This window comes from Pyrus communis, chromosome 7 (assembly GCF_963583255.1).
Source record: "Pyrus communis chromosome 7, drPyrComm1.1, whole genome shotgun sequence".
Classification (NCBI taxonomy): Eukaryota; Viridiplantae; Streptophyta; class Magnoliopsida; order Rosales; family Rosaceae; genus Pyrus; species Pyrus communis.
Genome location: NC_084809.1, coordinates 14,627,349 through 14,649,524, shown reverse-complemented (window position 1 = coordinate 14,649,524; position 22,176 = coordinate 14,627,349). Strand labels below are relative to the sequence as shown.

General features: G+C 37.2%; 3 protein-coding genes across 3 annotated transcripts; 2 read left to right on the top strand and 1 right to left on the bottom strand.

Annotated features, from left to right (window-relative positions):
* The first annotated feature begins 264 nt into the window (after window positions 1-264).
* Window positions 265-7,039, top strand: LOC137739023 (homeobox-leucine zipper protein ATHB-15). The gene is made up of 18 exons (XM_068478496.1): window positions 265-1,185; window positions 1,398-1,557; window positions 1,945-2,045; window positions 2,174-2,264; window positions 2,642-2,737; window positions 2,828-2,941; window positions 3,026-3,109; window positions 3,266-3,421; window positions 3,530-3,604; window positions 3,752-3,858; window positions 3,946-4,138; window positions 4,325-4,510; window positions 4,629-4,709; window positions 5,226-5,360; window positions 5,469-5,794; window positions 6,024-6,129; window positions 6,257-6,406; window positions 6,758-7,039. Exons 1-18 carry the CDS (start codon window positions 977-979, stop codon window positions 6,902-6,904), a joined length of 2,517 nt encoding a protein of 838 aa, XP_068334597.1. The 5' UTR covers window positions 265-976; the 3' UTR covers window positions 6,905-7,039.
* Window positions 7,040-8,312: 1,273 nt separating this feature from the next.
* LOC137740612 (uncharacterized) lies at window positions 8,313-9,504 on the bottom strand. Its single transcript, XM_068480453.1, has one exon. It carries the CDS (start codon window positions 9,502-9,504, stop codon window positions 8,917-8,919), a length of 588 nt encoding a protein of 195 aa, XP_068336554.1. The 3' UTR covers window positions 8,313-8,916.
* A 10,637-nt stretch (window positions 9,505-20,141) lies between these two features.
* On the top strand, window positions 20,142-20,765 carry LOC137740611 (uncharacterized). Its single transcript, XM_068480452.1, has one exon. It carries the CDS (start codon window positions 20,142-20,144, stop codon window positions 20,763-20,765), a length of 624 nt encoding a protein of 207 aa, XP_068336553.1.
* The last annotated feature ends 1,411 nt before the right edge of the window (window positions 20,766-22,176 follow it).

Below are 22,176 nucleotides of genomic sequence, written 5' to 3'. Positions count from 1 at the left end.
CACACTTTGGCCTTCTTTTTATCTGTGGTTGGTCTGAAAATTCAAAGGCATTGAAGAAAGGGTAATCATGCGATTTGAGTGGGAAAGTTGAGCAAAGGTCGTCTTTCTCAAACTTGTTCAAGGGTATTTTGGTCAAATCATGATGCATGAAAGAGAAACGAAAAAGATATTCGAAGGGAAAGTTTTTTTTTTTTTCTCTATCTTCCTACACAGTGGAGCGAGCAAAGAACACCTTCTCTCTCTCTCTCTCTCTCTTCCCTCATTTGAGCCGAAAGTGACGAACCAATGAAAACAAACAACAGCATCATCAGCAACAGCAATACCGTATGAATCCGAAAGCAAAACCAAGAAAAGCAAACCAAAACCAGAAACAGAGCAAAACACAATAATATTGCTTTCCCTTTTCTTCTTCTTCCTCCTCCAGCTCCAACGCTTCCAACTTTCAGCTCCCAAAACCCAAATCCCACACACAAAGACCATGCTGCTTCAGCCCTTTAAATCGTAGAAAATGTCTCAGGGATTGGGTATGGAAGCCATCGAGATCGGCGAGACGGTGACGTTTCTCTGGTTCTCAGGCCGTAGTACAGAGATCGGTTTCAACCCAGCTGGGTGTATGACGAATCGTTCCACTAACTGAGTTCACTCACTCAGTAACTCGTCCTTCGTCGGTAAACGCTTTTTGGGTAGTGGTCGTTTGGGGAGCAGATCGGTTGTGTTTGCTGATCTCGAAAGATTTGTACAGCTTCTTTGTGTTCGGTGCTAACTCCGTTCCAGCTAAGGATAGTGCTTTCCCTTGTTGGTTTATCTCTAGCCTCGAAAAGTTTATTTATTTCTAAGTATTTAGTCATCGAGTTCTGCAAGTTAGCACATTTGGTTGCAGACTCAGTTGCCGTTTTGATGCTCTGAGGGTTTGGATTTCTGGGTATGGTGTAATTCTCTCTGGTTTGGAAGTGATTTCTGAGCTGAGAATTTGGAAATGGCTATGTCCTGCAAGGATGGTAATAAGCATGCATTGGATAATGGCAAATATGTGAGGTACACACCTGAGCAGGTTGAAGCCCTCGAGAGGCTTTATCATGATTGCCCCAAACCCAGTTCGATTCGCCGCCAACAGCTTATTCGGGAGTGCCCGATTCTCTCCAACATCGAACCGAAACAGATTAAGGTCTGGTTCCAGAACAGAAGGTAAACAAAGTTTGGATCTTGAATGCTAGTTCATGGTTTTGATTATTAAGGTTTGTAATCAGTTCGAAATTACATATAATAATGTTCTGGAATATGGTTTCATGAGGTTTGGTTTCCTTATTTGTGCGAAGTTAGTTGTTCAAAAATCTTAATTACATTGCATTTAATGTGTTTCCTGAGGAAGGAAATTAATTGTGGCTTGGGTTTAACAGATGTAGAGAGAAGCAGAGGAAAGAGGCTTCACGCCTCCAAGCGGTCAACAGGAAGCTCAGTGCTATGAATAAGCTACTGATGGAGGAAAATGATAGGTTGCAGAAGCAGGTGTCTCACTTGGTGTATGAAAATGGTTACTTCCGTCAGCATAGCCAGGGGGTGAGAACTCATTAACCATTCCAAACCCTTTTCGGGTGTTGATTAGTAGTGGGCAGCTGCTCCATCTCTCTGAAATCTAAACATTCTCGTTTGGGATCTTAGAATATCTAAATTCATTAACCATTCAAAACCCAGGATTAATTTTTTGCCTTTAAAGAACAATTAGTGAGCAACTTGAGATGCACAAATGTGTATTGTTCAGACGTGGGTCAGGCCAGTTGGCTGAACGGTCTCCTTATACTTAAGTTCGAGTACCTCTCTGTGTAAATTAGAATAGTTTAGATTAACACTTTACAAACAAAAATGTCCTGAATTATAATTTTTATTTTTGTTATTTCTGAACTTATGGGGTAAGTGACATTTAAATGTTGTTTATTTTTCTTACAGACAACGCTTGCAACCAAAGATACGAGTTGTGAATCAGTGGTGACGAGTGGCCAACACCATTTGACACCTCAGCATCCGCCAAGGGATGCAAGTCCTGCAGGGTTAGTAACGTAGTAGTGGGATGTAGTTGTTAAATCCTTTTCAGTTCATCGGGCTTTCTGACAGGAGCTTTTGTTGTTTTGTGTTTAGTGGCTTATGGCTTCGTGCTTTGTTTGTTTGTGTTTGCTAGACTTTTGTCCATTGCAGAAGAAACTTTAGCAGAGTTTCTTTCAAAGGCAACTGGAACTGCTGTTGAGTGGGTCCAAATGCCTGGAATGAAGGTATTTCTCTTTCTATACTTTTTCTAAGTATTCGTATACGTATTTGATTGACTGAGGAAGAAATGCCTGAACAATGCGACAATGGAATTATAATTCTGAACATTGACATTTCGTTGATCTGAAATTAAATCAGAAATAAAAATTGTACCTCTTAAGATGATGTAATTGAATTGTTATAAATATGGAAAAGTACTTTTTGAGATGGTGTTCGTTGCGCTCTTGAATGCCGTTTATTTACCATGACTTCCATTTCTTCTTTGTGGTTTTGTGGAATGCTGTAATATGCAAATTTTTATTTATATATTGTGTTTCAAAAGGGGATACCTGCCCTTTTAATATGTTTCTTATTACTTGTCATGTCTTCCTGATGTTCTCAGCCTGGTCCGGATTCCATTGGAATCGTTGCTATTTCTCATGGTTGCACTGGAGTGGCAGCACGAGCCTGCGGCCTGGTGGGTCTAGAGCCTACCAGGGTAAGTAATCACAATTTGTTTGAGCCTGTTTTCTTCCTATTTCAGCTTAAGAGAATTTATGATTAACTAATCACTATATTATGTGGCTAGGTTGCGGAGATCCTCAAAGATCTGCCGTCGTGGTTGCGTGATTGCCGTGCTGTAGATGTTTTAAATGTATTGCCTACAGCTAATGGTGGAACCATTGAGCTGCTCTACATGCAGGTAGGCTCTACTTCCATCAAAAGTTAGAGCATTGTTTTACGAATTTTGTTTATTATTATTAATTTCTTAAATTTTCTGATATAGCTATATGCGCCGACAACTTTGGCGCCTGCTTGCGATTTCTGGCTACTGCGCTATACATCTGTTTTAGAGGATGGCAGCCTTGTGGTATGTTGTCACAGAAGTTAAGAAATTTGATTTGTATTGCCAAATAGCTATCAAGTTGATTGAGCAATTTTAATACCTTGCGCAGCACACTAGTAAACATACATCTTCACTTACTGGGTTAACTCAAGTTGTTCTCACTATGTTTACAATTCTCAGGTATGTGCGAGATCTCTGAAAAACACTCAGAATGGTCCAACAATGCCTCCAGTGCAGCACTTTGTCAGAGCAGAAATGCTGCCTAGTGGATACCTTATACGGCCCTGTGAAGGGGGTGGCTCGATTATACATATCGTTGATCATATGGATTTAGAGGTTAGAAAGTTATATGTCAAGTGTAATGGGATAATCTTCTTTAATTCATTCTTGTTCTGATACATCTGTTAAATGAATTGTAACTCTTACATTTGTTTCATCAACTAGCCTTGTAGCGTGCCTGAAGTCCTGCGCCCATTGTATGAATCATCTGCTGTTCTTGCTCAAAAGATGACAATGGCGGTAAGATTACTATATATGGTGGATATTTTGACATTGTTTGTAGGGGTCAAAACTAACAAAGCTGCATGTTAATCTGTTGCACAAGCATGCTATGAAGGTCAAAGAGGAGAGGTTAAGTTTTAATTAGTCTTTCTTACTTTGGTTCAGGCTTTACGTCAGCTGAGACAGATAGCGCATGAGGTTTCTCAATCTAACGTCACAGGTTGGGGAAGACGACCTGCAGCTCTACGAGCATTAAGCCAGAGGCTTAGCAGGTTAGTATATTTTGGTGGTTTTAGTAAATATCTTTCAGTCAGAGAAGGGTTCTTTGTTTCTTGGAAGCTAATGGAGTTTTCTGCCAGGGGTTTTAATGATGCACTTAATGGATTTACCGATGAGGGGTGGTCCATGATGGGAAATGATGGCATGGATGATGTTACTATCCTCATAAACTCGTCTCCTGACAAGTTGATGGGCTTAAACCTGTCCTTTGGTAATGGATTCCCAGCTGTCAGTAATTCTGTCTTATGTGCTAAAGCATCCATGCTGTTACAGGTCAGGGTGCTTTCCATCCTTCATTTCAATCAACCGGAAATTAGCAATAAAACACTAAGATATGCATGCATGTTATTTTTGTAAATTATGTACGTGGTAACCTTTCAAATGGACAATAACTCAAAAATTTCTTGTCGAGCCTATCTTCTAACCTTTCCTGGTTTGCTGTGTACTATTTTCTTCCAGAATGTGCCCCCTGCTATCCTTCTTCGGTTCCTGCGCGAGCACAGATCAGAATGGGCAGACAACAATATTGATGCTTACTCAGCTGCAGCTGTTAAAGTCGGTCCTTGTAGCTTAGCTGGGTCTCGAGTTGGTAGTTTTGGAGGTCAAGTTATACTCCCTCTGGCTCACACTCTTGAGCATGAAGAGGTAAGCAAGTTTGTATCTAGGAACTTATGGCATTTAAAATGTCTTCTTTTACAATGGTAATACACTGCTTCAATTGTTCTTTTCATTGTTTAATATGTTTCTTTTCTGTGCTTATTAGTTCTTGGAAGTCATTAAATTGGAAGGCGTAGGCCATTCTCCTGAAGATGCAATGATGCCGAGAGAAATGTTTCTCTTGCAAGTAAGCATCAGTTATTCTTGTTGTGTTAATGATGGTACTTATTCATGAGAATGCTTGTCTAGCATTGGTGTCTCGTAGCTTAACTGTTACTGTCAAAGCCTAATAAGATAAACTAATACTTAATCTGAATTGATTTCCTTCTTGAAAATAATAGGCGTGTCCTGCGCGGGAATGTTAGGGATCATGTTCGTTTATGATTCCTTTATTTATTTTCTTTTTTAATCTTAAACATGTTCGGTGCCTTTCAAAATATCCTATGAATCTGTAATAAAGTATTATCGGGAAAGAAAGACATGAGAATTTGCGATTTTGTTTTTTTATTTTGTTTTGGAGAGATGGTGAGTTCTTAAATTACGAAGGGAAATGCAGAAAACATGGGCAAAACGATATGGATAAGAAGTAACATCCAGTTTCTATTCGATTTCTTTTATCGTCTTGAATATTCATTTTATTCGATGTTTATTTTCTGACTGACTTGTTATTCTGTTTAAATTCCATGGCTGTGTTTTTTAATAGCTATGCAGTGGAATGGACGAGAATGCTGTGGGTTCCTGTGCTGAACTCATTTTTGCTCCCATTGATGCTTCTTTTGCTGATGATGCACCCCTTCTACCTTCTGGGTTTCGCATCATTCCTCTTGATTATGGGAAGGTTAGCCTCTAAACTAAATCCCATTCCCAAGTGATGTTATAGGACAGAATTTATACCACACTATGTCTTTAAAGGAAATGTTCATTAGTGCGCTGAAAAACGTTTCAGGAAGCTTCCAGTCCAAATCGCACCTTGGACCTTGCGTCTGCACTTGAAATTGGGCCAACTGGAAATAAAGGATCCAGTGAATATTCTGCAAGTGGTGGTTGTGTGAGATCTGTCATGACTATAGCATTTGAATTTGCCTGTGAGACCCACATGCAAGAGCATGTAGCATCCATGGCCCGACAATATGTTCGCAGCATTATATCGTCAGTTCAGAGGGTGGCATTAGCTCTCTCTCCTTCAAATTTGAGTTCACAGGCTGGTCTTCGGTCACCACTTGGTACTCCTGAAGCGCAAACACTTGCTCGTTGGATCTGCAACAGTTACAGGTCTTGTAACTCTCTCTCCCTCTCCCCCCTTCATTTTATTTGGACCGAGATATATGGTGCACTGTGCAACATTTAAAAATGGGTTCTTCCGTACACAGCCGCACCATATTGTTATATATTCTTTCTTCTGTTGCAATGAATGTTACAAGTTGTAATAAGAAACTTTGATCAGTGTAACCATGTGATGATCATATAGGTGGCGTAGCTGCTAATACTATTGATATTGCAGGTGCTATCTGGGTGTGGAGCTGCTCAAATTGGGCAATGAAGGAAGTGAATCCATCCTCAAATCTTTGTGGCATCACTCCGATGCAATTATGTGCTGCTCTCTGAAGGTGAGCATATTACTCTTAACCTTGAAAAAACACCCAACACAACACTTAATGAAGGTGCGTCGTTCTTTGAGTTACTCTCATGCCTACTTATCTTAAGCAAATATACTATGGAACTCCAATTTTTCAGGCATTGCCAGTTTTCACCTTTGCAAACCAGGCAGGGCTTGACATGCTGGAGACCACCTTGGTTGCGCTGCAAGACATAACTTTGGAGAAGATATTTGATGACCATGGACGAAAGACTCTGTGCTCGGAATTCCCCCAAATAATGCAACAGGTGTAGTAAAACATCTCTGAATTGTATAAATTTTTTTTTCATGTCATTTTCACCTAACGCGCTAAAGATGAGGTATGGTTCAACATCACGAGAGATTTTTCAATGTCACCGGAATACTCATCATGTCTCACTATACAAATACTGGGATGTGTGTTAAAAACTTAATAACTTAAAAAATACAATTTCCCATCACTTATATAAAAACACGTGTACCATTCGTGTTTCGGTCACAATGAAAAATTTCTCCAACATCTCAAACTCCTGTTGGAATCCATGTAGATCGAATTGCTAAAACACGATAACCAATAGAGTTGTAAACTTTGTATTGATTTCTTCGTGCTATTTTTGTAGGGTTTCACTTGTCTTCAAGGTGGCATCTGTCTTTCGAGCATGGGGCGACCAGTGTCATATGAGAGAGCAGTGGCGTGGAAGGTGTTGAACGAAGAGGAGACGGCTCACTGCATGTGTTTCTTGTTTGTAAACTGGTCTTTCGTCTGATATCAGGACCAGGTCACTAAAGACTAGAAGATATAATGTAATAGGCTTGAAAAGAGGAGACTGAACCTTTCATGTTTAAACCATCTCCTGCCCTTTTGGTGTGATTAAAAATGTTGTATGGATGTTAAGACTTAAGTTGTGTTAGCTTGTTGCGTACCCTATAAATGCTTTGGATCTGTCCTGTTTTACAGTTTTTATTTTTCGGGTGGTTTTGGAAGGAAAGATTGCTAGGGGAACCCTAGACTCGAGTCCGGTTCGAGGTTGTGAGTATGCCTGTGTGATGAGAGTAACTAATCTTCTGTACGTTTTCAGAACCAAAACCCAGACTGGAGACCCTTTGTTTACACATCATATGTTTATATGGAGTGTTGGATTTAGGCGTGTTAATATTAACCTCCCACAAAAAAAGGAGGATTGCATGCTAATGTTATCCAACTATATTGGTAAGTTGGGAAAGAAAAATGAGGATTGCACGATGATTAGGACGGTCCTACGTTCACATTTTAAAAGTCAACTTTTTAAAAATTTAATTAAATAAAAATTGTTTAACAGTTATCACAATTTTAGTGTTTAATTGAATAACTATTTTGGTGTTGGCCACCTAAAATAACCTTATATATTTTGGGAATTGTTATTAACATTACAAAAGTCTCATTCTACACTCCAAACCTTATATTAGGAAAGAAAAATACACTTGTGAGTAGTGTAAAATGAGATTTTTGAAATGCCAATAACACTTCCTTATATTTTTCTCGTTAGATTTTAAAAAGTTATCATAAATAAATAAAAAAAAACAATTATTATTAAGACCTCAATTTTTGATATTTGGTTCATACATTGTCCATCGTCCAATTCAGTTACAACAATGGAGAATGGGGTGCCATTCTCGTTGATGTGTATGCTCGTAAGGTACTTCATCAAATTTGTTCTCATCATCTCTTTTAAAGTATCACTTATAGTTATGTTGCAAGACTTGATTTGTTGGTCTTTAGGTCTTAGCAGGTCATTTTACATAAGGATAAATTTATCATTCCTAAGTGGGTGAGAAAATAAGACAATGAGGTGGGCTTACCAGCATTGGGATAAATTTATGGACAAAAATAAGTATGGGTTTGCAAAAAGAGAGAAGTGATGCCGGAAATCATTTTCTCATAACATTCCTCTTTTTACCTTCCACAAATCATTGTTAAGTTTTATACATTGATCTTCAATTCATTTAGTCCGATAGACGAAAATTGAGAGGGATGTGTGAAAAATAAAAATGTGTGGATAACATAACCCTATAAAAATATAAAAATTTCAAAACTTACAAAATGATACTAATTGGACCAAAACATTTTACAGGAAAAAGAAGTTTCACGAGTGATCAATGGAACCGCTTACATTCAAACTAATCTTGTTGAGGCAATGAAAACTGTACAACTCCAACCATAGTAGCTAGAAGAATATAACACAAGAAATTATTAATGAAAACCGCACGCGCACACACATATGGTTCCGATACGTATATCTGGACTGAAAATTACATATATCAAAGACTTGAGGTTGGATTCAAAGCAAGGATCGAAAAGGTGGTAGCTCTTCACAAAAAATAACAACTAAGCCTTCTTATTTATACTCAAATAAAGAAAAAGAAAAATGAAACCGTAGAGGAAAAGGGCAGTGATGGAGCATTTAGTACTAATTAATTAACCCCAAAACCCCGTAGGTTAGCATAAGTACGTGTATGGTGTGAAGTGAAAAATATATGACCAGCGAAAGAAAACCCTAGAGGCTGACTGCAAGAGGGAGCATTGGAAAGCCCAAGGATAGCTAGGAAGGATTGGACTAACCCAAAAAACAACAGAAGGAAAAGGTCGGTCCATTAAATAAGTTTATTTAGAAGGAAGTTATAGTACTAGTTAATGATTAGCGTATAAAAAAGAGGAGAGTAGGTTGACAAATACAAAACCATGTCCTCCAGATCATGATCAGATATTATATGCCTTAGCTAGCCTTTTAGAAACTCATCATCAAGCCATGGTGAGATCGTTCATCTCCCTCGTGATCGCCGGAATGCAGCTTGAACTCCGAGTAATCTTCCCCTTTGGCTCTCCTTTGTCTCTCGGATTAAACGACTTAGCCCTCATGACTCTCCCCTCCAACTTGCTCTTCTTCAACATCTCCCTCATAGCCTCAGCTTGAAACAACACTGGATACGGCCTACTATACTTGTTAAACCTAACACATGCACTTATATGTGAATTTAAAGCCTCTTCTTTATTTCCTCCATTTTTCTCCACCTCTTCTTTCACTGCCTCAGAACACAACCCGCATATCCACTTCCCAAAGAACTTGTCTCTCACTCGGTCTATGTACTCGGGCGTGCACTCTTCACTCATGCCACAGCATTCACACTTTGCATCTTCAACCTCCGATATTGGCGGGAGGGATTTCAGGTCCTGATCAATGTTGGCTTCTTTGCTTAGCTCATACGAGATGTCGGACATCGTTCTTTTCAGGCTATCGGATGAGAATGAAGGCCTTGGTGGCTTAGACATGGAGGTGTTGTTGGCCCTAGAGTAGTTAGAGCCAGAAATAGACTCTCCATGAGGTGCCATGTTTGAAAATTTGGAAAACACAAAAAACCCTAACGTAGGACTCAAGCTAATTGGATTGATTGACAATGGGAAGCAAGAGTTAATTAACTTGGCCAAACTCTGAAGATTGTCGGATGGTAGTAGAAGGAGGTCTATAGTAAGCCTATTTATAGTGATCACTTCGGCCTTTACTGGAAATCTACAGCCATTATTTATTTGAATGGATCTTGTTCATTCATATGTCACTTATCAACGGAAGGGCTGAATAGTTTCGTGACCGTGCTAGATTTTTCAAGAAAGTTTTGAAAGAAAAGGAAATATGTTTTGCTTTTTAGGTTTGAATAAATGCCAGCTGAAATTTGCTACACAACTTTTCATGGGGTTTCTAAAAATTTTCCCAATTGATCATGTGGAGGAGGATGTTTTAGCTTCATGAAACGGTCTTACATCTATTTTTCTTTTGAAGGATATAATATGAAAGGCCATGGCACATCCTATATCCCATGACTATATATGTTTTGTTATTCAAGATCTCAATTAATAAAAGAAATATTAAACATTTACTAATTAAGTGGGAGTGCCATACGTTAATCTTTTGTTTTGTCATAAAAAAAACTAAAAATATGACTTTAGCCCTTAAAACTCAAGTTTCTTTACATAAAACCTGACATAGTCTTTTTATCTGAATAAAACCCAATGACTAGACTCCACATAAGTAAATTCATTAATTTTGTTTGCCTTTACACATTTTGCATTTTTCAGATGCCTAAAATACCCCTAATTACAGTTTTCATGTAGACATTTAATTCTATGTAGATTTGAAGGGAGAGAGTAATGAAAAGAAATGTATTAATGTTTAAAATCATTGCATTAATATATCAAAACAAATTGTATGTTAAGGCAAAAAAGAACTAATAATGTTAATACTTTCCTTAAGAGTTTGTAATTGTTTTTTAAATTTGCATAAAATTAGACAATTTTAATTTAACCTTGTCATTTTCTTACCAAATGAAAATTTGAAAGAGCACTATAAAATAATTTACCTATATTTAAAAAATATAGGTAAATTATTTGGACATGTGTATTAGTAATAAATTTGCCCTGCATATGTAATGATCCATGCAAAATAATTTACTCCAGGGTACCCTCTTGGATTATTGTATGTCGCCTTCTTGACATTAATAAAGTCGCTATCGTTTCAACTCAAAAAAAAAAAAAAATTACTTATAGAATAAAAAATGTTATTTGATTCAAAATAAATTTATCTATATTTTATATGATAATATAGGTAAATTATTGCACACATATATATTAGCAGTAAAATGTGCCCAATGTATATAATAATGCATGAAAATAATTCACCAACAAATAAGGGAAATTTGATTAAAAATTAATATATCCACTACTTTTTGTTTATGAATTTCAATTTCTTTTTTTATATTACAAACATAATGTACCCACAATATAATTTACCTATTGTTTAATCTTAAAAGAAAATAATGTATCTACTATTTTATTTATTTATTTATTTATTTATTTTTATGTCGAATATGTACTATTTTATTTTAATGGAGATAATTTGTCTTGGTTTAATTTTTACGAAATAATTTAGGCACTGTTTAACTTTCCCAAAATAATGGAACTACTATTTTAATTTACCTACAAAATTAATACTATTTGATTCAAAATTAATTTATTTATATTTTACATATAAATATAGATAAATTATTTTTAACAAGCATATACGATAACAAACAAAAAATGCCTAATGTATGTAATAATTGTGACATCCCACATCGCCCGGGGGAGTGATCCTTAAATGTATATTCTCATCTTTACCTAGCACGAGGCCTTTTGGGAGCTCATTGGCTTCGGGTTCCGTAGGAACTCCGAAGTTAAGCGAGAAGGAGGCTAGAGCAATCCCATGATGGGTGACCCACTGGGAAGTTGCTCGTGAGTTCCCAAAAACAAAACCGTGAGGGAATGGTAAGCCCAAAGCGGACAATATCGTGCTACGGTGGTGGAGTGGGCCCGGGAAGTGATCCGCCCGGGGCCGGGATGTGACAAATTGGTATCAAAGCCTAACCCTGGTCGCATGTGTGCCGACGAAGACGTCGGGCCCCTAAGGGGGGTGGATTGTGACATCCCACATCGCCCAGGGAAGTGATCCTTAAATGTATATTCTCATCTTTACCTAGCACGAGGCCTTTTGGGAGCTCACTGGCTTCGGGTTCCGTAGGAACTCCGAAGTTAAGCGAGAAGGAGGCTAGAGCAATCTCATGATGGGTGACCCACTGGGAAGTTGCTCGTAAGTTCCCAAAAACAAAATCGTGAGGGAATGATAAGCCCAAAGCGGACAATATCGTGCTACGGTGGTGGAGCGGGCCCGGGAAGTGATCTGCCCCGAGCCGGGATGTGACAATAATCTAGGTAAAATAATTTACCTACAACATAAAAGAATATTAATTGGTTTTTTGTTGTTTTATAAAACAATATTATTATTTGATGCAAAATAACTGATTGTACAAAGGATTTTTTTTTTTCCAAACGAAAAATGTGCCCATAATTGTTTATGAACATGGCTAAATATATGTATATATATATATATATATATATATATATATTCCTAATATTTATCATACAAGAAAGGTAAAATTTTCATATGGGGTTAATTGCTAATCATAATTAGGGTGAGTAATAATATTTATAGACAAAACTAGAGTTTTGTGGCATAAGTTGTAAATATGTGATAATAATTGGTTACATATTTGTCTACATGGTACTCTATTTGAAATTTGGGTTTTATTTGGAAGTTTAATATTATGTGGGTTTTTGTTTGGAAAATAAGAATTTCAAAGGTCTTTTTCTAAAGAACCCTAAAAAAAATATAAATTCACATTTAAACTGTCTTTACTTGATAAAATCAAAGTTATGTATCTCAGAGTTTGAAAGCATTACTATATATCAAAGTAATAGCAACAGCAAGTATAAAAACTATATGCTTTATGTGTAAAACTCATATTGACCTTTTATAATTTGATAACTTCCATTATATATTTACATGTTATTTCTTCTGAAAAAGAAAAAAGTGAGACGTACGCAGCCTTTTCATGATGTACAAAAAGGTTCTAAAAGAGAGAAGCATTGTTTGGTAACTTTGGTTTCTGGCTTGAAAACCATTGTCCTTTGCTTTCAACAATTATTTTGTCCTTGTAAAAAAGCTGAAAGTTGCATATTCACGAGTGAGCCTACTCAAACCGTATACACATCACGTATGGTCCCTTTATCTTCAACTATACTAGCAGCATACAAGGCCAACATGAAAGAAAGTGACTGCCTTGCTCACTCATGGGTTCTCTCCCACAGCCACAAATCTAATTTCACGAGCAGTTAAATCAATCATATCCCTATATGCATGAGAGAGAGAGAGAGAGAGAGAGAGAGAGAGAGAGAGAGAGAGAGAGAGAGAGAGAGAGAGAGAGAGAGAGAGAGTGGGGTGGTGTATGTGAGATTATGGATATGACAAACCTAAATCATGGACCAAATCAACAGTCTTAAGCTCACAGTTGTCTTGTAAAATGGCTGCTTTAAGTATGTGGGTTTCATTGGTAGATGACAATAAGAACGTAGATTCTCCGTTTTCTTAAACATTTTCTAATTCTTAACTTGTACATTACCATATAAATCAAACACTTTTGTCTAATAAAATTCACAAAACAAAAGTTAACCTATAGATTTGTAATTCAAAACTATAATAAACCTCTAACTTTTGATGGATCTGGCTGAGTAGATGTTTGTACTTGTAAACCCACGTTTGGCGCATAGTCTTCGGATAAATAGATTAGGATATTGGATGAAACATTTATCATGTGATTGGCAATGCAAAATTATATCTTACGGGAACTGAGTTTTGCACTATTTTTGTTATTTTTGACATTTGAATTGAACAAGTCGAAAGAGAATTTGTGGATAAAAAAATAAACAAGAGTGCGAAAATGATTTTCTATCTTTATTTTTAACTAAGTTAGAACTGGCTTGGTCAGGTGATTTCGAATAATTAAGCAACAGTTTTTCTCTCCTGCGCATCACCCACATGCGCATAGATTGCTCATCAACTTAATTAAATCTCAGCCTTCTATTTTTTCAAGTGAAAACAAGTAACTGTGATTTGACTAGGTTGATGCGCAACCCATGCGCAGGAGAGAAACTCTGCATTGTGCTATGCTATATTGCTGCAGTGCCATATTCCTTTCCCCAACATTGCCGCATAACCAATAAACCCAATTAGCATCCAATGGCCAAAGCCCAATGGCAAACAGAGATAGCAGGCCCAAAAGTAGAGGCACCTGAGATGTAGAAGGCCTAGCCCATATTGGTGTGTCTCAAATATTACATATCAACAAATTATGTACTATTTTGGAAAGTAAAATCACCTTCTTTATACTCATTGTTGGGGCCCAAAAAATGCACATGCAAAATCAATTACATCTCAAAGTTTGATTGTCGTAAAAACACCTCAAACCAAGCTTAAATATATGCAAAGGTGCAAGATTGAGAAGAAAAGATATTTACAATCATGGCATAAATTGGCGACTTCATGAATCAATGGCTCCAAGTTCCAGAAGAAACGTTACCAAGAATGACAAAGCCTTGGAAGAGGTAGGCGAGTCTGCTTTCCGGTTGAACGAGTCTCAACGCGAAGAACAACATTGGGAAAGCTAGGAAAAGTTGGATGAGTACGCCATGCTAGGTATCATCTCTGCCATTCACGATATGGGAGAAGCCCAAAAAGAAATCGTAGCATTTGTGAAAGAGTTGAAAAACTCAATCCCGATGTCAAGCGAAAAGATGAGTGAGAAACATTGCGCACATAGAGAAAATATTACCAAGAAGAATTGACCATTGTTGCGGGGAAGGATTATGAAAAAGGACCATCCTTTGTCACTTGGGAAGGATGTCACTGCCATGTTGGAGAAAGAGTTGCATGTTTTTGAGTCGTCATACCCTAAGGGTTATCAAACCTTCAACTTTGTCCTCTTTGATGGAAGGAAGGGCAACCCAAATGAGCTTATAAGTCATTTCATTAACGCTTTGGGTCCTCATGGCCGCAATTATAATCTCTGTCTTAAAGAGTTCTTGAAAAGTTCTTTGACCGTGCCTACACTTGGTATACTACACACTCGCCAGGATCCATTCGAACTTGGGAAGAGTTGACAAGTTCTTCCAACACGAAGATAGGGACACCACAACCCAACTCAACAACACACACCCAAAGCATGAGAAAGATCCTATGACTTTTGTCAAATGCTTCCGGGACTTTGCCCTTGACTGCTACGATGAAAAAAGATGAGGAGATATTTATGAAAATTTACATCAGCAACATTGTCGCAAATTACAGAGTGTTTTTGAAGAACGTTGGTATTAGCCAATTCTCTAGGATCCTAGAAGTAGTGAGGAATATCAGAATGTTGGTCAAGTTTTCCATGGGAAGGTCCTAGAAAGGTGAAAAGAATAAAGCTTACTAAGCCTTGGTTGTGGACGACAGGTTTGACTACAATTAGCAAAAGAGTAAGAAAAATAACGAAAATAGGGAAACCTATCCTCCACTATCATGCAGTGATGAGGAATTCTATGCTATTCTTGACACCATGTTCACAGACGGAGTCATCAAGCCGCCCAGACCTTCCAGAGTTCCTTCTAGGGAAGATAGGAAAGACCCCAGATATTTTCCATACCATCAACATGTGGGGACACCCTTCCATTGCATGTCAAACCCTGAGAAGGATCCTCCATGCAAAAATATGTGAGAGAACACTAGAGTTACCATGCAAGAAGCAAGCTATCGATACTGACCTTTTGCTGAAACGCTGAGAGAAAGAGGTGGTAATTGGGATAACATGCTCCAAGGACGATGATGTTTATCGTCCATGGAATAATGGCGCAAGCCACATGAGGCCATTTAAGAGCCTTATAGGAATAGGGAAAAAGCTTACTGGTGCAAGTACTCCTAGCTTTAGAGTAATGACACGCCATTCCCCAAGCTGAAGGATGAGAGACGAAGGAAAGAATCGTATGGACTTTGACCTAGGTTTTATGACGAGATCTTTGCCATCGAAATGCTTGAAGAATACGCTGCAAGAACCTAAGGAGGACAACAAAACAACCAGAAAATGGTAGTTGTGACTTTGCACATCCTTTCTGATGCGAAAACTGATACGGTCGAGCGCTACCTTGCCCATAACCAAAGACCTACCACACCGTAAGTCATCCAAAGGAATCCAAACCTAACAATATGCAAGAAAACTTTGTCGATCCAGGGTGGAAAACAGCAAAGGAAAAAGAGATGAAGTCCTTCAACAAAAATGAGATGGGTTTACAAGATGCAATATTATTCTGATGGGTTTAACCTAGGTAAAAAACCTTATGGTGCATATGGGTTTACACGGTGCAATATAATGCTGATGGATTGATCGAAAGATACAAAGCAAGACTTGTGGAAAAATGGATATACTCAAACATATGAAATTGATTATGACAAGTCATTAGCTCCAATAATGAAACTTAATATCGATATAATTCTCGTTACTGGCATCAAATCTTGATTGACTATTACACTAGTTTGATGTAAAGATTGCATTTATGAATGGAGAAATAACTGAAGAAGTGTACATAGAGCTCTTACCTATTTCGAACAAGGCTCTACCTATTTCTAACAGGTCGACTGAACATTGGAATAAAGTTCGTTAATTGAAGAAATCATTGTATGGTCTTAAACAGTCGCCAAAAGCATGGTTTAGGTGATTCACAAATTCTATGAGAGCCTTCGGTTACAAACAAAGTAATTACGATCATACTTTGTTCCTAAAGAAGAAGATATGTAAGATTATGGTACATTGTCTATGTGGATGATATAGTAGTAATTGGTGATGATCTTGAGGATCAACAAACATTGCAAAGTTGTTTGGCACGAGAATTTGAGATGAAAGATCTTGGTCCACTAAAGTATTTATTAGGTATTGAAGTGGCCCGTTCGAAGAATGGTTTCTTTCTATTATAGATGAAATATGCTCTTGATTTATTACATAAGGTTGGAATATCAGCCTGTCAGCAGTTGATATGCCATTGGAATAAGGTTAAATTTGTGGTATGATCTAGTTGGTAGGAAGATTGATGTATCTGGTGCGTATGCTGCTAGACTTAGCTTATGCTTTAAGTGCGGTAAGCTAGTTTATACACGATCATAGGAAGCAACTTATGGATGCATTGATGCGAATTTTATGATATGCGTTAACTCAGGTAAATTGGTTTTTCTCTCAAAGATTATTTGGAGGTTGAAGTGTATACAGATGTAGATTAGGTAGGATCGATTGACGACATGCGATCAACATCAGGTTACTTCATATTTGTGGGACGTAATCTGGTTACTTGGAGAAGTAGAGTATAAATGAGATCCGAAAAAGGACATGAAGTTGTATTGTGATAGTAAGGCTGCATGTGAGATTGTTGCTAATCTAGTTCATTATGATCAAACAAAGCATGTGGAAATATATAGATCCTTAACAAGGAGAGAAGCTAGATAGAAAGATTATTGAGATACCAGAAGTCAAGTCAAAAGATTAGTTTGCTATTGTCTTAAGAAAGATAATGTTGAATAGAATATTTGCAAAACTTGTGGGCAAGTTGGGCGTGTTCGATATTTATGCATCAACTTGAGCGGAAGCATTATAATAAATGTAAATATTGTAATTGATTGTATTGAAGATCTATTTCTTAATATAAGTTTCCTAGATTAATTGTGATTAGGGTTGTACAATTTTATGTATTTCCTCTGTGTATGAAAAATAATATTGAAGTATTCACGAATTCTAACTGCTTTTTGAGATCTAAGGAACTACGAAATAACTAGGTAAGAGTTAGATATCAATACAAGCTATAGTAGGGAGGTGGAAATCGAACCTATGACATAATATACAATAATAACATTTTAACCACTTTAACTATATGTCTCTTATAGTTTAGAATACTAAAAAAATAATATCGTGGCGCAATTTTTACACACAATTATATGGATGTACAATTGAAGTGCATGTATTATTTTATAAAAGTTTAGATTCAGATTTTATAAATCAAAACATTAGGATCCAGTCCTAATCACAATTGTATATCCCAAAACATTAGGATCCAGTCCCTAGTCACCAATGTTTATAGATTAAAATCTTATTAGTTTTCAGGTTTTGATCAAAGTCCTTTGACTTCTTGACTTTATACACCTCAGCATTTTACTGTTAAAATACTTCCATGTCATCTTTTTATTTTTTTACAACAAATTTTAATTTATAATTTCTCCCACATTATCACATTTGTAATTGAAAATCCCAAAATTCTCTCACTCAAATTTATGCTTATATTCAAATTCAACATTATCATATTGAGTATGTATCTTCAAATTTAAATTTCGCCAAAAAAATTTCAAACTTATTTTTTCTTCATGACCATCATATTGCAAAATCGTAACAAATGAACATTATATTGCTCTGAATGCAATTTTAATTTCATTGGCTACATTCTCTTCTTTTGTTCCTTAATCCATGTACCCAACTTTTGTTCTATACTACCATTGTAATTTCTCATCTAAATTTTTTGGTACCCATATATGTATAACTTTTTCCTATAAGATTTATATAGTATGTACCCTTAAGTAATTTGGTCTTCTTGTCACATCCCGATCTGGGCCCCCACCACATCCCGGACTCGACTCTACTGCAGCACGATATTATCCTTTTTGGGCCCCGACCATGCCCTCATGGTTTTGTTTCTACGAACTCACACGAGAACTTCCCAATGGGTCACCCATCCTGGGATTGCTCTCGTGCAAACTCGCTTAACTTCGGAGTTCCGATGGAACTCGAAGCCAGTGAGCTCCCAAAAGTCCTCGTGCTAGATAGAGATAAGAATATACATATAAAGCTTACAAGATCCACTCCCCTGGGTGATGTGGGATGTAACCATCCACCCCCTTCAGGGGCTCGACGTCCTCGTTGACACACATCCGACCAGGGATTGACTCTGATACCAAATTGTCACATCCCGACCCGGGCCCCCACTGCATCCCGGGCTCGACTCCACCGTAGCACAATATTATCTGCTTTGAGCCCCGACCATGTCTTCGTGCTAGATAGAGTTGAGAATATACATATAAAGCTTACAAGATCCACTCCCCTGGGTGATGTGGGATGTAACAATCCACCCCCCTTAGGGGCCCGACGTCCTCGTTGGCACAGATCCGACCAGGGATTGACTATATACCAAATTGTCACATCCCGACCCGGGCCCCCACCACATCACGGGCTCGACTCCACCGTAGCATAATATTGTCTGCTTTGAGCCCCGACCATGCCCTCACGGTTTTATTTCTAGAAACTCACACGAGAACTTCTTAGTGGGTCACCCATCCTGGGATTGCTCTCGCGCGAATTTGCTTAACTTCGGAGTTTCGATGGAACCCAAAACCAGTGAGCTCCCAAAAGGTCTCGTGCTAGGTAGAGATGAGAATATACATATAAGGCTTACAGAATCCACTCCCCTGGGCGATGTGGGATGTAACATTATGGTTTGCTTCCATTTTGCTATCCTTTAATCATTGTTTACATTAAGAATATATATGGGTACATTGTTTTTCTTGTTGTTGTCACATATGGGTTTTAATGTTGAAATTGTATATGGATACATTCTTGTGAATTACTATAACTGTACATGGGTACATTCTTATGGGAACATTTATCTTTTATCATGACATTCAATAAAAAAACAATTCTTTTCTAAGGGTGGAGTTTGTTGTTTAATCCCATAAACGTTAAAGTTCAAATCTTATGGGATTTTATATCCCATAAATGTGTTAATTTATTTTATTTAATTGCTGTAAATGTTCGGACAAAAAAAATTTCTTTAAAGATGTCCATGTTACAATATTTAATATAATATTTAATTTAAAATATAAAATAGTTGACATGGAAATTGATTAGTGCTAATATGTTGACGTGTACAAAGTCAAAGAACTTTGATCAAAATTTAAAAACTAATAGGATTTCAATTAATGTAAACTAGTGATTAAGGACCGTATCTAAAGTATTCAATATTATTATTATTGTCATATTCTAGTATCATTATTTCTTTTTGTTGATTTTTTTTTTTATAGAAATGAAATGCCGACTTTTAATCTTTTACACATTTATAAAAAGGTATAACACTGTGTACCGATCGATCATTTTCAAACGAAAATTAAGCATATACTAAAAAAGTAACACCATTGTGCATGCTTGGTCTCTGAAAAAAAAAAAGTAACACTAAAAATCTATGCAACCAAAAAAGTAATACTAAAAATCTTTGAATCCACTCCACAAGAAGCCATTTTAGCTAGTGCATAATTGAAATACAAACTCTACTTTTCGGATCATTTTGAAAAAGAAATTATTTATTCAAAAGAAATACAAACCCAACTCTCTTCTCTTCCATCACCTCCGGATCCACCTTTAAATACACCTCCCCCCCTCTTCGTTTAGAACTCGCACCCAACAACTCTCTCTAATTCTCTCTCTCTCTCTCTCTCTCTCTCTCTCTCTCTCTCTCTCAATTGAGAAAATAAAATTAAAGCCTAAAATATGGAACAAAATAATCTACCAGAAATTGCCAAGAGAATATGGAGTATAGTACGTGTAGCTTTCTTCATGCTAAGAAAGGGCATTTCAAAGCGAAAGCTCCTACTGGACTTCAACATGATGATGAAGCGTGGCAAGCTCGCCAGCAAAACCTTAAGCAATCTCATGTTCCACAGCCACCACCACAGCCACAGCCACCCCCACTACAGCGGGGCCACCTCCTCTGCCGCCCAACGAGAGTACGAGTTCAGCTGCAGCAACACCCCCAACTACCCTTTTCACCTCAGGGGCAAGCGCTGCCACGACAACAACCACCACAGCCTCTTCAAGTGTACTCACGCGCTGCAGACTCAGGATGATGAGATGGCGACCGCAGGTGCCGACACGGCGGTTTTGGAGATGTTGAACAATGAAGCAGTGACTGTGGAGGCAGCGGCATACGTGGCAACATCACCGGTGCTTCCCGGGTTTGGGAAGAGCCCTATGGTCCGCCAGCTGAGGATAACGGACTCACCGTTTCCGGTGAGGGAGGCTGATGAGGAAAGCCACGTGGACAAAGCGGCGGAGGAGTTTATAGAGAAGTTCTATAAGAATTTGTGGCAACAGAGGAGAATGCATGACGAATGAGTTTGGCATCATGCTTATATCCCATACTTTGAAGATTAATGTGACGTGCACTTGATGTTCAATTTGGCAAATTATGATCGTTTTAGTACGTCTTATTGTCGTTGAGTGTTGATAAACAATAAAAGAGAACTATCTTTTTAGTACATTATTGTTGTTGAGAGTTGAAAAACAATAAAAGAGAACTAGCTTAATTAGTTAGTTTTAGTAGTTGTGTCAAACTGCAGTTGTTTTTTCTTAATTGATCAGTTTTCAAGTCCTTGATTGATTTCTATGTTCTTGAAGAAATTGCATAAGAAAGCGCACACAAAAAAATGTTGGTCATTCCAAATTTTTAGGCTTTTACCCTTATGTGTTTTCTTCTTTAATATTAACCTTCAAATCGAATATATATTTTTTGTAAAAAGAAAAATCATAAACAGATTCTAACCTTCCAGATATATGTTCGTACAACAGACATATCATATTGTATATCACCAAAACATTCGATGCAAAAAAAAATGTGCATAAATTCCACATGAACTTGTTGATTTTTTTTCATATATAAAAAAATTACATTGTCGCAGTGTTACGAGTAATAATTGACAATGTACAACAATGCACGCATAACTTAATAAAAACGTTCTATATAATTTGTATATTCCAATAATCTTTTATGAATTTGACTCTGAGAATGCTTGTAATCATTTGAATCTTTGTTTCCAAGTCATGTATAACCTCCAATTTACAAGGACCATTTTGGGGTTTGGACTTTGGAACATCAAGAAGCCTGATATTATAATTTTTATTGAAAGATTATATTCACACACCTTAAATCACTTCTTCCACATCCTTTTAATTTTTTAATATTTTCTACACACCACTAACACTTGGTAAAAAAATATTAAAAAATTTAAAAAGATGTGTGAGAAGTAATTTAGGATGTGTGACTACAATCTCCCTTTTTATTCCTTTTTTCCATATTAAAATTTAAATTTAAAAGTTCAAAACGGCTTTTACAGCTACAGTACCACTTCCACTCCATCCTGTTGTGATTCCACTACGTTAAAGTGAAACCAATATAGTAGCAAAATACTGGCCCCTACCTAAAAAATATAATCTCCTTTTTATATATTTTTTCTTCTTCTCTCGTTTCCCTTTATTTTCATCAATTTTTATAAGAAACTAGCTGCTTTTGGTTGGTAATTGGCTACTTTTGCAGTCACATACCCAAATACAAATGAAAAGAACTATTGATGTTAGGGTTTCTTAAGGGGCCGTCTTTACCAGATAGCTAAGACCTGCTATGAAGACGATGATCATGACCACAACAATACTTGATTTTTTAGGGACGGAAAAATAGAGTTGAAACCGTGGGTGAAAATTTGATCCTATTCCAGCACATCGGATTGTGTAGGTGCATGAAAGCTTTAGG